The sequence below is a fragment of the Carassius gibelio genome, chromosome A4 (genome assembly GCF_023724105.1).
Source record: "Carassius gibelio isolate Cgi1373 ecotype wild population from Czech Republic chromosome A4, carGib1.2-hapl.c, whole genome shotgun sequence".
Classification (NCBI taxonomy): Eukaryota; Metazoa; Chordata; class Actinopteri; order Cypriniformes; family Cyprinidae; genus Carassius; species Carassius gibelio.
In genome coordinates, this window is record NC_068374.1 from 5609597 (window position 1) to 5623394 (window position 13798).

A 13798-nucleotide genomic window follows, 5' to 3' on the forward strand; every position below is an offset into this window, starting at 1 on the left:
GAATCGGCTTAAAACACATCTCTTCCATCTTTATTTGACCCTCTAACTTTAGCACTCACTATTCTAATTCTATTCTTTAAAAAAGTGCCCCATTTAGACTTAAACTCTATTAATTTACTTGTTTTCGCAAAATAAATAAATAACACTGACTGTTCTATTCTTTTTGCATTCTATCTATTTTCCTTTTATTTATTATACAATTAACAAAAGCAAAAAGGCCTCTAACACTAGCTTGCTCTATTCTACCCGTTTTCTTTTTATTATATAATAAAACTTGCTACGTGAACTGCGTTTAAGCTAACTGAGACTTGTTATAGCACTTATTTATCATTGCTGTTTTGTTAATTTGATTGTCCTCATTTGTCAGTCGCTTTGGATAAAAGTGTCTGCTAAACAACTAAATGTAAATGGATATAAATACAAATACATGCATGTATATATTTAAGAAAAATATGTTATGTTTATATATTAAATATATTTATATATAAAATATAAGAATGTAAATATAAAAATTTATATACACGTAAATATATAGGCCTACAGTAAAAATATATAAATATATACTGCATGTGTGTGCATTTATATATACATATTTTAAATACACACTAAACATTGGTTGTGTGGGCCGCGAGTTGAAAAAGTTTGGGAATCACTGATTTAGAAAATATTTTAATTAAGTAAAGATTGCCATTCAGAGAATCAAAAGCAAATGTTTTAAACCTACCATCATTGTAACCTTTTAATATAATGCACTTTAACTAAATAAAGATTAAATTTGATTTATTGCCTGTTATATTCTGAGGAGAAACTGAGATTGAACAAGATGATATTGACATGATAATTCAGTTGATTAAACAGTTAAATATTTTTACTCTCTTTTCGATTGCTCCTGTACTGTATTGCATTTGTTTTTAAATGTAAAATTATGTTTTTAGAAAAAATACTTTTATTTTGCTCTGGCGGTGTGACGTCATAAGGCTGCGCGCACTCCCGCGTCTGTGATTCGGCTGAAGAAAGGTGTGTGATTTTAATAGTTTAAAGTGTTTCAATCGACTAAACTCGTTTAGAGAGTCGTATATTACACTGTGAAAACAAGTCTGAACCCGTGTCACATTGTAATGCTTTAACTAGTGTTATTAATGATGGTTAATGCTTGTAAAGTGCTCCCGAACAGAAGTAACAGAAACGTTGTGTCTCATTTCGCTCCGTATATAGTGAATCAGTTCATTTTAAACAAGACCTCGGTTACTGGTTAGTAGTGTTGGAGAAAACAGCAATGAATCAATTGAATCGCAAAATGATTCAGTGATTCGATCGAATCATCGCGCGCTGACGTCATCTGCTGTTAAAAACAGAGTAAATGCGATGAAAACGAACACAAACCTGTTTAATGATTACTTTTATTAACCAACTGCAAATGTTTTCCTGAAAGAGAACTTTATTAGGTATTTTCTACACATCAATCAATACAATGTTATTTTTAATGTCATACATTTAAAGTCCATTAACTCTGACTCCCTTAGCAGTGTGCTGACTACTGAACTAGAGCTGATTATTTCTGTTAATTATTCTCATCTTAATCACAGATAAACCGAGGTCCACGTGACAATTTTATAAAGATGGAGTTTATTAAAGAGGAGAGAGAAGAAATGAAGATTGAAGAAACATTCAGAGTCAAACATGAAGAGACTGAGACACACAATAATATAAAGATGGCGTTTATTAAAGAGGAGAGAGAAGATGTGAAGATTGAAGAAACATTCAGAGTCAAACATGAAGATACTGAGGAACAAACAGGTTAGTTTTCATTCTCAAAGCTGAACTCTGTTGATCATTATTCAAATGTCCAGCTCTACAGAACACATTAAACTCTAGTGTTGATATTTCCAGTTATTAATAAAAGTAGTCTTAATAGAAGGCTATTTTATTAACAAAAAAAACTATTTCTGTGAAAGCAACAGTTGGGTTCCTAATTGTGAAAAATTATGTGATGGTGAATCCCTCCATCAAGATCAAGATGGATGGAGATTTGTTGTTGTTTTTTGGCTTGTGACTTGATCTTTTGAATGTAATACAAAACTGCTATTACATAACTGAACCTAGTTGAGAGGACACTGTGTTTCTAATGTTTTAGACCTAAATGTCTGTAAGAAACCAGTTCTGCTGGGTCGAAGTCTTGTGGTCCTCTAACATGATTTTTGATGAGATGTTGATAACTGCCAGCTTAAAGATACAACTGCAATCAAAATTATTACACACTAATACTGTAGAAATGCAAGCTAGAATTTCATAAAATTGCATCTATAACAGTTTACAGTTTACTAAAAAAAAAAACCTATCATGATTTTATTTATCAATTTTGCGATTTTAATTTTAATCACTATTTTGACACACACAGACATGCTTTACAGTCATAAATGCAATCAGTATAAATTTGAAACATATTTCCAAAAGAAAACCAATGAGAGCTTTATCAAAAAGTTGTAATATGTCTCTAGAACAGACTCGAGTCAAAATAATCATTAAGTAAAGATGTCAAAGAAAATCTAGACATATGGCAAAATATTATATAAAAAAAAAAAAAAAAACCCGTGTTCAGGGAGATGTTTTTTTTTTGCCATGCATCGGTCATAAAGCTCACTGTAGCGGTGCCTCGGGTGTTATATGTTTTGCCCAATATATAGGGCTGTGCAAAAAAGTGAGTGTGATTTTCATGCGCATCTCATCAGTAAAGACGCTCCTGTAATTAGAAGTATATCTCCAGCACGTGCGTTCAGATCAGGGTTGCCAGGTTTTCACAACAAATCCTGCCCAGTTGCTTCTTACAACTAGTCCAAACCTAGCCCAATCGCGCTTCCAGAAGGTTTCTCGATAAAAATTGCTTCCCGGGGTTAAAATATAAGTTTTTTAGCAGGGTTGCCTTGGTAAAATTTGCATTTTAGGGGCTAAATATCACGTTATTTGTATTGGGGTCGCTTTGACCCGCGGACATGAAAAACAACCACGGACTTGGCAACACTGGTTGGCATTTACTACACCGAGCAGTAATTCACTGACAATCTACACAAAATCGATGTTAAAATTGCAGGCGATTCTTTGTCGATTTTGAAAACGATTTTGTGTTAGTTGTCGGTAGACTACGGCTCTGTGTAGTAACTGCCGCTCCACCTGAACCAGTGTTGCCAAGTCTGCGGTTGTTTTTCATGTCCGCGGTTTGAAGCAACCCCAATAGCAATAACGTGATATTTAGCCCCTAAAATACAAATTTTACCAGGGAAACCCTTCCAAAAAATTTATATTTTAACCGCGGGAAGCAATTTTTATCGGGGAACCTCCCGGAAACGCGATTGGACTAGCTTTGGACTAGTTGTAAGAAGCAACTGGGCAGGATTTGTTGTGAAAACCTGGCAACCCTGATCTGAACGCACGTGCTGGATATATACTTCTAATTACAGGAGCGTCTTTACTGATGAGATGCGCATGAAAATCGCATTTGATTTTTTGCACAGCCCTACCAATATATTTATTGCCCAAGGTTCACACGTACTCCATCTGCAGTGCTTTTACAGTAAGTTATGTGTACGTGATTCAGAAGCAGCAACGAGACCGCATTATTGTAACGTGAAAGCACATAAAATAATGCACGAGCGCGAATCCACTCACACACAGATTTCCTTTGCTCTGTTAACAAAACCAGACACACGTGCTCAGACAATAGACTGTGTAAGGATCAGATACACACTGCCTCACAACGTGTCTCCTCTCGCTCAACCTGTGTCCTGTGCACTCACAACTCTCTCTGTGCTCATGCGCAAGATATTACATCTTTTCGCACCTTTCTATCTATAACCTTTTCTGTTCTCATCTTTTTACTGCGTGCAGTGTGACCGCTCTGATCCATTAACATGGGCTCGAAAAATGGCTACGCATCACAGCGTGTGTGAACCTGGAGTTAGGCATATGCCCAGTCTGCTCTGTTCTCACGCTAGGAGCGCTGCATCCTGATTGGTTCAGATAACATACTGCGGGAGGTCAGGACTGTGGAAAATCGTGCTATAAAGCGATTTAGAAATCGCGCACACTCAAATTGTGTTTTTATTTTGATTTCGATTAATCGCACAGCCCTACTTGCATATTAAATGTGATAATGTAATATTTTTAGTTATAGGTATTTTTAATTACACAGCTATGTCATAATTATTCAACCCCTGATCATCGGCACTTATTTTTATGATAGGGAACAGATTTTAGAAACTATTAAAAACAGAATTAGCTCTTTTAATAGGGCCCTATTGTAACAATTTAAATGCAAAGTGTAAAGCGCACGGCGCAGGTGCACTCAGGGCGTATCCAAATCCACTTTTGCTATTTTAACGACGGAAAAATGGTCCGTGCGCATTTTTGGAATGGGTTTTCTCTATTTTCTATAAATAAGTAATGGTCGTAATGTTTACATGGTGGAAAAGCTGAACACTTCTAATCGAAGAAACCTATCTGCTTGTGCGCTAAATTAAAGCGCGTGAGCAGATCATCTACAGGACAAGCAGGAATCCACCAAAGCTCCCCGTCATGAGTCTTTTAATTTGTGTGTGTGTTGGCACAATTGTTCAATTAATTTGCCAATTTCATTCATCTTATAAGTAGTAATAGGTTTAATTGAAAAACAGGGTCTGACTGTATTGTATATTGTTATTGAAATTTCATAATGTTTCACTTAATTATACATTTAGTCAGGATTTAAAGTTTGGAAAAAGTCTAACTAGTAAAATGTTTTACACGTTATGTGAAAACTAATACAAGTATATAAATAATTAAAAAGAGACTTACTCATGTTTATGATCTCTGCTGAATAAAGTGCTTCATTCTTTTTTTCTGAGGAAATCCAAATCTTTAACCACATCACATCTTTTTGGGGTGAATTATGTCTTATTCCTCTCATCCCGAAACAAACAGTAAAATAAAAAAACTTGAAGAACAGTCTGGCTGCTTTTTCTTCTGTGTGGGCGTATTTAAGCCGCGCGCTTCAGTTTGAATCTGAATAGCGCGTTAAGCGCGGGGGCGTGGTCACATTAGATATAATGAAGGGAGACGTGAAAAACGGACATCGCGTTGTTTTCATATGGATTACTTTATCACAGAATATCTGTTTTCGGTGGCACTTGTTTAGATTAAAAGTAGACATCTCTCATGTCTATTCGTTGAGTATTCACTGAGTTACAGTTCATTTTAATGACGTGTTTGTAAATGAAGATCAGCGCAGACTAAGGCTACAGACAGCACACCTTGTTTGTTATCTTTATTTTATAAATGCACAAAGTTCTGTTGTTATTATGTCTGTATCCAAAAAAAATTAGACCCTTTACAGATTTAATTGATCTATTGATCTTATCTGTACGATCAAAACTGAAAGTGTAATTTAAGTTCTACTCGTGGTTATCAGGAGAAAATGACTCATAACGCGTATCCGCGCTAATCGACTCGGGGTTAAGAGGGTTAAACTCAACCTTGTGAAGACAGAATGAGTTGTGGTCTTTGCCAACCCAGCACTTCATCACAACTTCTCCATACCGCTAGGATCGTCCACCATTACTCCTTCTAGGACAGCCAGGAACCTTAGAGTTGTGACTGATGATCAGCTAAGCTTCACAGACCATATTACTACAATGGCTCGGTCCTGCAGATTTGGAAGATAAGACCCTTCCTCACACAGCTCTTGTTTTCTCCAGACTGGACTATTGTATTGCTCTCTTAGCAGGCCTTCCGGCATGTACTATTAAGACTCTGCAACTGATCCAGGATGCTGCGGCAAAAGTAGTCTTCAATGAGCTGAAGAGAGCGCATGTCACACCTCTCTTCATCAGTTTGCACTGGCTGCCGATAGCAGCTCGCATCAAAATCAAGACACTTGTATACAAGACACTTGTATACAAGACAACCACTGGCTCTGCACTAAAGAACTTACTCTCGCTATTTCAGATTTATGCGCCTTCCAGAGTTTTGCAAATGAATGACAACTCGTCTTATCATCCCAAAATGGCACAAAAACATTCTCACGGACCTTTACCTGCACTGTTCCAAGCTGGTGGAAGAACCTGCCTATCTCAATTCGAGCAGCCATCTTCTAAAAACGTCTAAAGAAACATATTTTTCATCAGCAAGACCCTTTTTTAAGGTTTGTTACAGCACTTGAATACTGTTGCCCTTATATAGGTCTGAATTGCTTCTATTTGCTATTTTCATTTGTATGTTTTTTTTTAATGTAATATAAATGTAACTATCTTCTAAACTAAAAAGAAAAATGTGTGATCTTTGGCGTATGCGACGCCATGAACTAAATTACCCTAATCTAAAAACAAAATTACTAGGGTTGTGAAATACTCCAAAACTAATCTAACAACAAGAACACCAATCTAATCCAAAATCAAAGCAAACAGCAATGTAATAAATCAGATCAGAATTTATCTGAAATAAAAAGCTTTTGTAACATTATATGCAAATACCATTAAAAGGCTTGAATTCAATATAATTTTTATTTTAATTTTTTTTATTGGGGTGGGGGGTTATTGTAGAAATTAATACTTCTATTTAGCAAGGATGCTTTAAATTGACATACATTTATAATGCTACAAAATATTTCTATTTCAGATAAATGCTGATCTTCTGAACTGATTTGCTGCTTATGATTATTATCATTGTTATTATAATTGAAACAGCTGAATATATTTTTTTCAGGTGTCTTTGATGAATAGAACATCAAAGACACCTGAACAAATTATATTCAGCTGTTTCAATAATAATGATAATGATAATAATTATGTTTTTTGGAGCAGCAAATCAGTATATTAGAATGAAATGATTTCTGAAGGATCTTGTGACTGGAGTAATGATGCTTAAAATTCAGCCTTGAAATCACAGGAATAAATTACATTTTATATTAAAATAATTTTTTTTTTTTAAATAAATAGTTACCTTTTTTGCTGTACTTTGGATCAAATACATGCAAGGCTTGATGAGCAGAAGATACTTCTTTAAAAACGATGTTACTGTTCAAACATGTTTGAGTGGTAGTGTATATTGTGAATAAAATGGATTCTCCAAAATGAAAACATCTAATCACTTAACTTGATTTTGTTTCTTATCCATGTTACACACTTACGAAAGGAGATGTTATGCAGAATGATGTGTCCTTCCGTTAATTTTCATGTAGTAATTAAATGGTTTCTCTGTCGTCTCATTTTGTCAAATATATTTATTTGTATAAATTAATTATATAATAATTGTATTTACATAATTTTATTTCCCAAAGCTGAAATGATTAGACTATCTTTTATTTATTTGTTATGTAAAACAGTATTTTAACTAATTGCAAGAGCTGAATAATTGATCAAATTCTATTGATTAATCAGTGAAATAATCAGCGATTAGTAGATTAATCGTTCTAATAATCGTGTAAGGGAAACGGGTCAATTTAGCTCAAAGGGAATCATTTAAGATTTTAAAGGGAATTTGAACAGAATCACTGTTTCATGGCTGATCACTTAGACGCTCTGCGATTCACTGAACGAGCCGTTTAACATCAAATCTGCGCTGAATATTAATATCCAAACTATAGTGAAACACTATCAATTAGCACAGTAACAAGATCGGCAGTTTAAGACATTAACTTGTAAGCACAAAACACAAGATACTTCTCTTTTCAATATGAATAAGGATTTATTAGATAAATCTAAGACATATAAACTAATCTAACACAAAGCACACGCACTCACACATTCACACAAGTTGCAAGAAGATCGAAAGTTAGGGAAAGATGAGTTTAAGAGAATGGGAATGTGGAATCCCAAGTTTACAGCAATACGTTAAATTGCATAGACATGAACAGCCATCAATCACTTCCTCAATGAGGTTAAAATTATATTAGATACACCAGTACAGACAGCCTGTGTAAAGGTGTCCCTTTGTTGTTGTTGAAAGGGGGTTTCCGATGTCACTAATTAGCTGGAAGTTCAGTAATCGCTGAAGTGACGTCTTGGGAAGCCCGTGGTTGGGCGTTGGCTGAAGATGCAGAGTTGTGTGGCTGGTTGAAGTTGAACTCGGTTACAAAACTTAACTCAGAACACAAAACTCTCAAATGGAAAAGAAAAGAAGTAAAGTTTGACGAGACTAGGTGGTGTTCTTCTCATTGTGGCTAAGTAGCAGCAGGCGTGCAGGCCGAAGCACGCTGGAACCGCGCTCAAAGAACAGTGATGACAAACATCATGGCTAAAAGCTAGAGCTAAGAAGCAAAAGCTAAAAGCAAACTAAAAGCAGGCATGACTAATAGCAGAAGCTAAACGCATAGCTAAAAACTAAATGCAAGATTTTATGGTGTCCTAAGTATTTAAACTGGCCTGTTGGCCACACCTCAAATGTTGTCTTGACCAATCAGATATTGTCTTGGCTCGGGGGTATCATTAATCATATGTTATCTTATCAAGCACATGGTCCGAATTTTCCCGCTCTTGCAGGGTCTAATTTTGGACATGATTCCTAACAAGAATATGATACATTTGACAAATAACTGATGGTCATGACTGTTTCAAGCAAGCAGATTCAATCACACACATACCAAACAGGATTATGAATCCTTAAGCTATCCAATAGTTATTAAAAGACATACACAATAAGTGATTATAACATGATCGTCAAATGTGTGGATTACATATAAATGAATATGGAGTTAAGCGATAGACTGATATTCATTTATAAGTCCATATATATGTAGAAAAGACAGTTTCTGTGTCATTATCTTTTGACAAAGATTTCTGTGGAGACCAGAGGTTCAAAGGCCCTCCCCTAGAAATTTCAGTCTGGTTCTGCTAGGTGGGGGAAGTCAAAGGATCTTGTCTAGTACTCTCATGGGTTTGCACGTGATGTCCTGCGTTGCCTATCAATTGCGAACAACAAATTTGACAATCTCTTCTCCGAATTAAAATTGTAAATAATTGTTCTAGTGGTGTTAATGTTGAAAGCTGTTCTGTGAAAGCGTTGGTTATCTTGCTTGGGACTTTTGGCACAGAATGTTTTATGACTTCATGTTGCCTTACTGAGGAATTTGGCTCATGTTTCAACCACAGCCCTGATCGACTCTTTAATCGTCTGGTTCGAGTCAGATCGGCTACAATCGTTAGAATAATTGACTATCAAAATAATTGTTTGTTGCAGCCCTAATTCTCAGGTACTGACAGCAGAACCAATAAGTGAGCTCTTAATAATTGTTGTGACACAGCTCTTGTAAATTAAAGTTACCTTTTTTGTTTGGTGTCTATCTGTTAGAAGCCAAGTAATCTCATATTACATGAAGTTATCGACCCTGCAGATGCCATAATTACACACAAACACTCTCTCTCTCTTTTTTTTATGGTGGGAGTTTACACAGTTGGTTAGAGCAGAGCTGATTGGGGAGAACGGAGGTGCGCTCACTCTATTGGTTAGTAAGACTGTCACTCAAGGCTGACAGCTCTGGAACAGAGTAATATCATGTCCACATCGCAGGCTTTACGATTAGCAAAATCACAATGTCTCAGATCGCGACTGTGATTTGATCAATTGGTGAAGTGAGGATCATCATAAGACCTTTGTGATGTTAAATTGTGAAGATTTTGAGTTTTCATCAAGAGGTGTCTCTCTGGCGGCCTGACAAATTTTGTTGTTTTGTTGTGAAACAGGAAGTTGCTGTAACTCAAGCTAGCAACGTCCGATCTGCCCCAAACTTCACACGTTTGACAAGAGTCCCGTACTGAACACATCAGCATGCCCGTATTCAGTTATAGTCATAGCGCCACCTGCTGGCAACATGAAGTGTTATGTTTAACAATTTTATGCACTATTTGAAGTGTGCTAATCATGCTAGAAATATTTTCAAACATTCTAACAACACTTACTATGTGCTAAAGGATGCTATTAATACTATGAAACAGGAAGTTTTTGTAACTCATGCATACAATTCCCAATCTGACCCAAACTTCACATGTTTTATAAGAGTCCTGGCCTGAACACAACTAAAGGCCAATATTCAATTATAAGTATAGCGCCACCTGCTGGCAACAGGAATGACTTATTTCATACTAACTTAAACAAGAGATGTCTGATCTGCCTGAAACTTTGCATGTTTGGTAAGAGTTCTGGCCTAAAGACATTTACATGGCGATATTCTGTTATAATCATAACGCCACCTGTTGGCAGCAGGAAATGTGGCAAAAATATTTACTATTTTATAAGCATATGGCCCAGCGTTCACGGTTCCTCCTATGGGCACCGAGTGGTGGTGAGCCCGGGTGCGAAGGCCCTTTCATCGCTGCTTGCAGCTTTAATTTATATTTTATCTGTATTTAATGTCCTACTGTTAGTGTTACCTGTTTGCACCGAGGGTCTTAGAGTAATGCAATTTAAATTCTCTGTATGTATGTACTGTACATGTGGAAGAATTGACAATAAAGCAGACTTGACATGACTTACGTTGTTTCTACATTAATTTGGAGATTCAATGTGACAATATACAAATAAATTAATATGCAATTTATTTTCTGAAAATATGCAATTAATAATTTTTTAATCAATTGACAGCATTAGAATTTGGAGATTCAATGTGACAATATACAAATAAATTAATATGCAATTTATTTTCTGAAAATATGCAATTAATAATTTTTTAATCAATTGACAGCATTAGTCTAAATGTTTAGATGTCTGTTGTTTTGTGTAATTAAACTAGTATTTTTCTCTTTTTACCTCAGACCTGATGGCACTGAAAGAGGAGAGTCAAGGACTGAATGAAACAGAAGAGAAAGAACAAAATGAGAAACATCATGATTTCAAAACTGAAGAAAAATCAATTAGTTGTTCACAGACTGAAAAGACTCAGAAAATACAAACTAAAACCCTTAATTCCAACATAATTCACACTGGAGAGAAATCTTACACCTGCAAACTGTGTGGAAAGAGATTTACACAACAAAATACCCTTAATGTCCACATGAGAATTCACACTGGAGAGAAACCTTACACCTGCAAACTGTGTGGAAAGTGTTTTACACAGAAAAATACCCTTAAAGTCCACAAGAGAATTCACAGTGAAGAGAGACCATTCATATGCCCTCATTGTGGAAAGAGATTTAAACAGAAAAATACCCTTAATGTCCACATGAGAATTCACACTGGAGAGAAACCTTACACCTGTGAGCTGTGTGGAAAGTGTTTTACTCTGAAAAATACCCTTAATGACCACATGAGTATTCACACTGGAAAGAAACCTTACACTTGCAAAGTGTGTGGAAAATGTTTTACACAGAAAAAAACCCTTAATGTCCACATGAGTATTCACACTGGAGAAAAACCTTTTATCTGCAAACTCTGTGGAAAGAATTTCTCACATAACATATACCTAAAGAATCACATGAGGATTCACAACTAGAGAGAATCCGTTCACATGTGGTCAGTGTGGAAAGAGTTTCAGATATAAAGAAAGCCTTAATAATCACATGAAGTTTCATTCAAGAAAGAACAGTTTTAAATGTCATCAGTGTGAAATGAGTTTCACAGAGAGGGAACATCTTAAGAATCATGTTAAAATTCACGTCTGAGAAAAGCCTTCCATGTTCCATCTCTGTGGAAAGAGAACTTTGCTCAACAGGAGGACACCTCGAGAAACACTTGAGAATTCGTCTGGTCTCCATGTTTGGAAACCTATAGTCCCAGTCAAAATCAGTCAGTCCAGTATGGGATGACAATAGCAAAGAAAATACTATTTTGAAGATGTGGAAGAAAGTTTGTACACAAATTTGAGATGTGGCTAACAGAGTTTAGCAGTGTGCTACATATGGAGAAATTCTGATGTGAAATTGTAAACCGAAGAGATTCTTACAGATATGGAAACTCTTTTAAATATCTTGAAGGTGATAACTGATTATTAATTTCAACACTTTAGACCAGGGATAGGCAACGATGGTTCTGGGTACCACTGTCCTGCAGATTTTAGCTCCAACCCTAATCAAACAAACCTGAACAAGCTAATAAAAGTCTTACAATTACAAGGGCTACAGGCAGGTGTTGATTTTTTCAAGGTTTGAGCTAAACTCTGCAGGACATCGTCACTCCAGGACTACGTTGCCTATCCCTGATCTGGACATATTCTCTGTGTGGTGTGACAGAGTATGTCTAGTAAGGTTATCATGCAGCTATTGAATAATTGGATAATATTTTGTACTGGAATTTTATTTTAAATAGCCCCCCTCCCAATTTTAGAAAACATTTGGGGCATCATAAAGAAGAAGATGTGACAAAGAAGACCTAAGAGAGTTGACATCCAAAGCAATTTGACCAATAACATGCAGGTATTGTTCATAATTGAACAATTTTGGGGCTGCGCGTGAGAAGGTGAGAACTACAAGGAACGATCAAAGCGGTGCAAACGTGTTTGTTCGGTCGATTGACTTGAATCGTTGCTGCACACCAATCAAAAAAAGACACCAAAGTAGGATCGAGAGAGTAAATCCGGTGTATTCTCCAAGTTCCTGTTTTCCTTGTCATCCAGTTGTCATCGTGTGTATAAGTGCTCCATGTGTGGTTGTAGATCCATGTAGCTTCACTTTTCTGTTGAATCTCCATCTTACTATCACTCTCTGTTGTCTAAAGTGATCAAATATAAACTTAATTCCCACCATATATTCGATATTATCTATCAAACTAATCTGACCATTCACTTTTAACTTTACATTGCAAATGCTTTGCGCATACACCGCGTTAGCATTCGTTAGCTTGTCATTCACATTTCCAGTCGCGCTTAAAAAGTGCTGGCTAATGCTAAACATAAATACAGTAAGTTATTCACTAATAATGTTCGAATTTTCCCCAGTCACAGATCACTAAAAATAACATTAAACTGTTAACCTGCACCCCAACGCGGGCGTCCTCAATGCCCCTCAACTCGCAGGTGTCAGTGTTTATGAATAGATTAAATGAAACGGGAAAAATTTAGTCCAATGAAGCAATAACGTTGTAATATGCATCATAATTCCTTTGTTTACGTTTCAGTTCTTCAGCATCAGAACTGTTTGCGTCCGTTATGGAATAACTCACGGACGGAAACTGCGTCTTGGTAGTAAAAACACGGCATGGTTTTGCAGCGTTCAGTGTCACAAACAGAATGAGATGATCCACCGAAAAAAAATAATGAATGAAAGATAGGCGAAAGATAGTTTATTTGAATTTTGGCGCTCCCTCGTGACGCGCTCTGGCGCACCTGTCAGCTGATGGAGGTGGAACTTATAGCAATTGCCTTTGTCTTTGTTTCTTTTATTTTTCAACAGTTGTTGAGAGAGTGTGTTTTATGTTGAATGTGAATGTATCTGCATGATTACCATCTGTTTGAGTGAAAATCAGCCCAAATCAGCTCGCTATTACTGTATGCTCACGGCTATCAAAGTGAACGCGTCTATATGAATAGAGAGAGTGGATTATTTACTTTATGGCACATTTGTGTTATTACCATCTATATTACCATCAAGTGGCCATCAGCACATCAGCCCTTATTTTCATTGTAATTTATTGTAAATGCTGAATTTCTAGCAATCTCAGGATGTTCTGTAATTGGCAAATAAAGGTAAATCTTTTTTATTATTATTATTTTTACTCAAGTTATTGTTATTGTATTTTTCTAGTGCTCAAATGAATCACTTATATGATGTCTAAGTTTCTGTCTAGTGTTTTATAATTGAAAAAAAAAAACTATGCAGTGGTATGTTTAATGAGTAAATAGTTT

General features: G+C 35.9%; 1 protein-coding gene across 1 annotated transcript in view; it reads left to right on the forward strand.

Annotated features, from left to right (window-relative positions):
• The first annotated feature begins 973 nt into the window (after positions 1-973).
• LOC127968236 (gastrula zinc finger protein XlCGF7.1-like) overlaps positions 974-13798 on the forward strand; it is a 13140-nt gene continuing 315 nt past the window's right edge. Inside the window, exons 1-3 of the mRNA XM_052569288.1 lie at positions 974-1017; positions 1587-1797; positions 10776-13798. The exon at positions 10776-13798 is cut by the window's right edge and continues 315 nt beyond it. Coding sequence (XP_052425248.1) covers positions 1620-1797; positions 10776-11452 — 855 coding nt within the window. The 5' untranslated portion in view covers positions 974-1017; positions 1587-1619 and the 3' untranslated portion in view covers positions 11453-13798. The remainder of the gene's footprint in view (positions 1018-1586; positions 1798-10775) is intronic.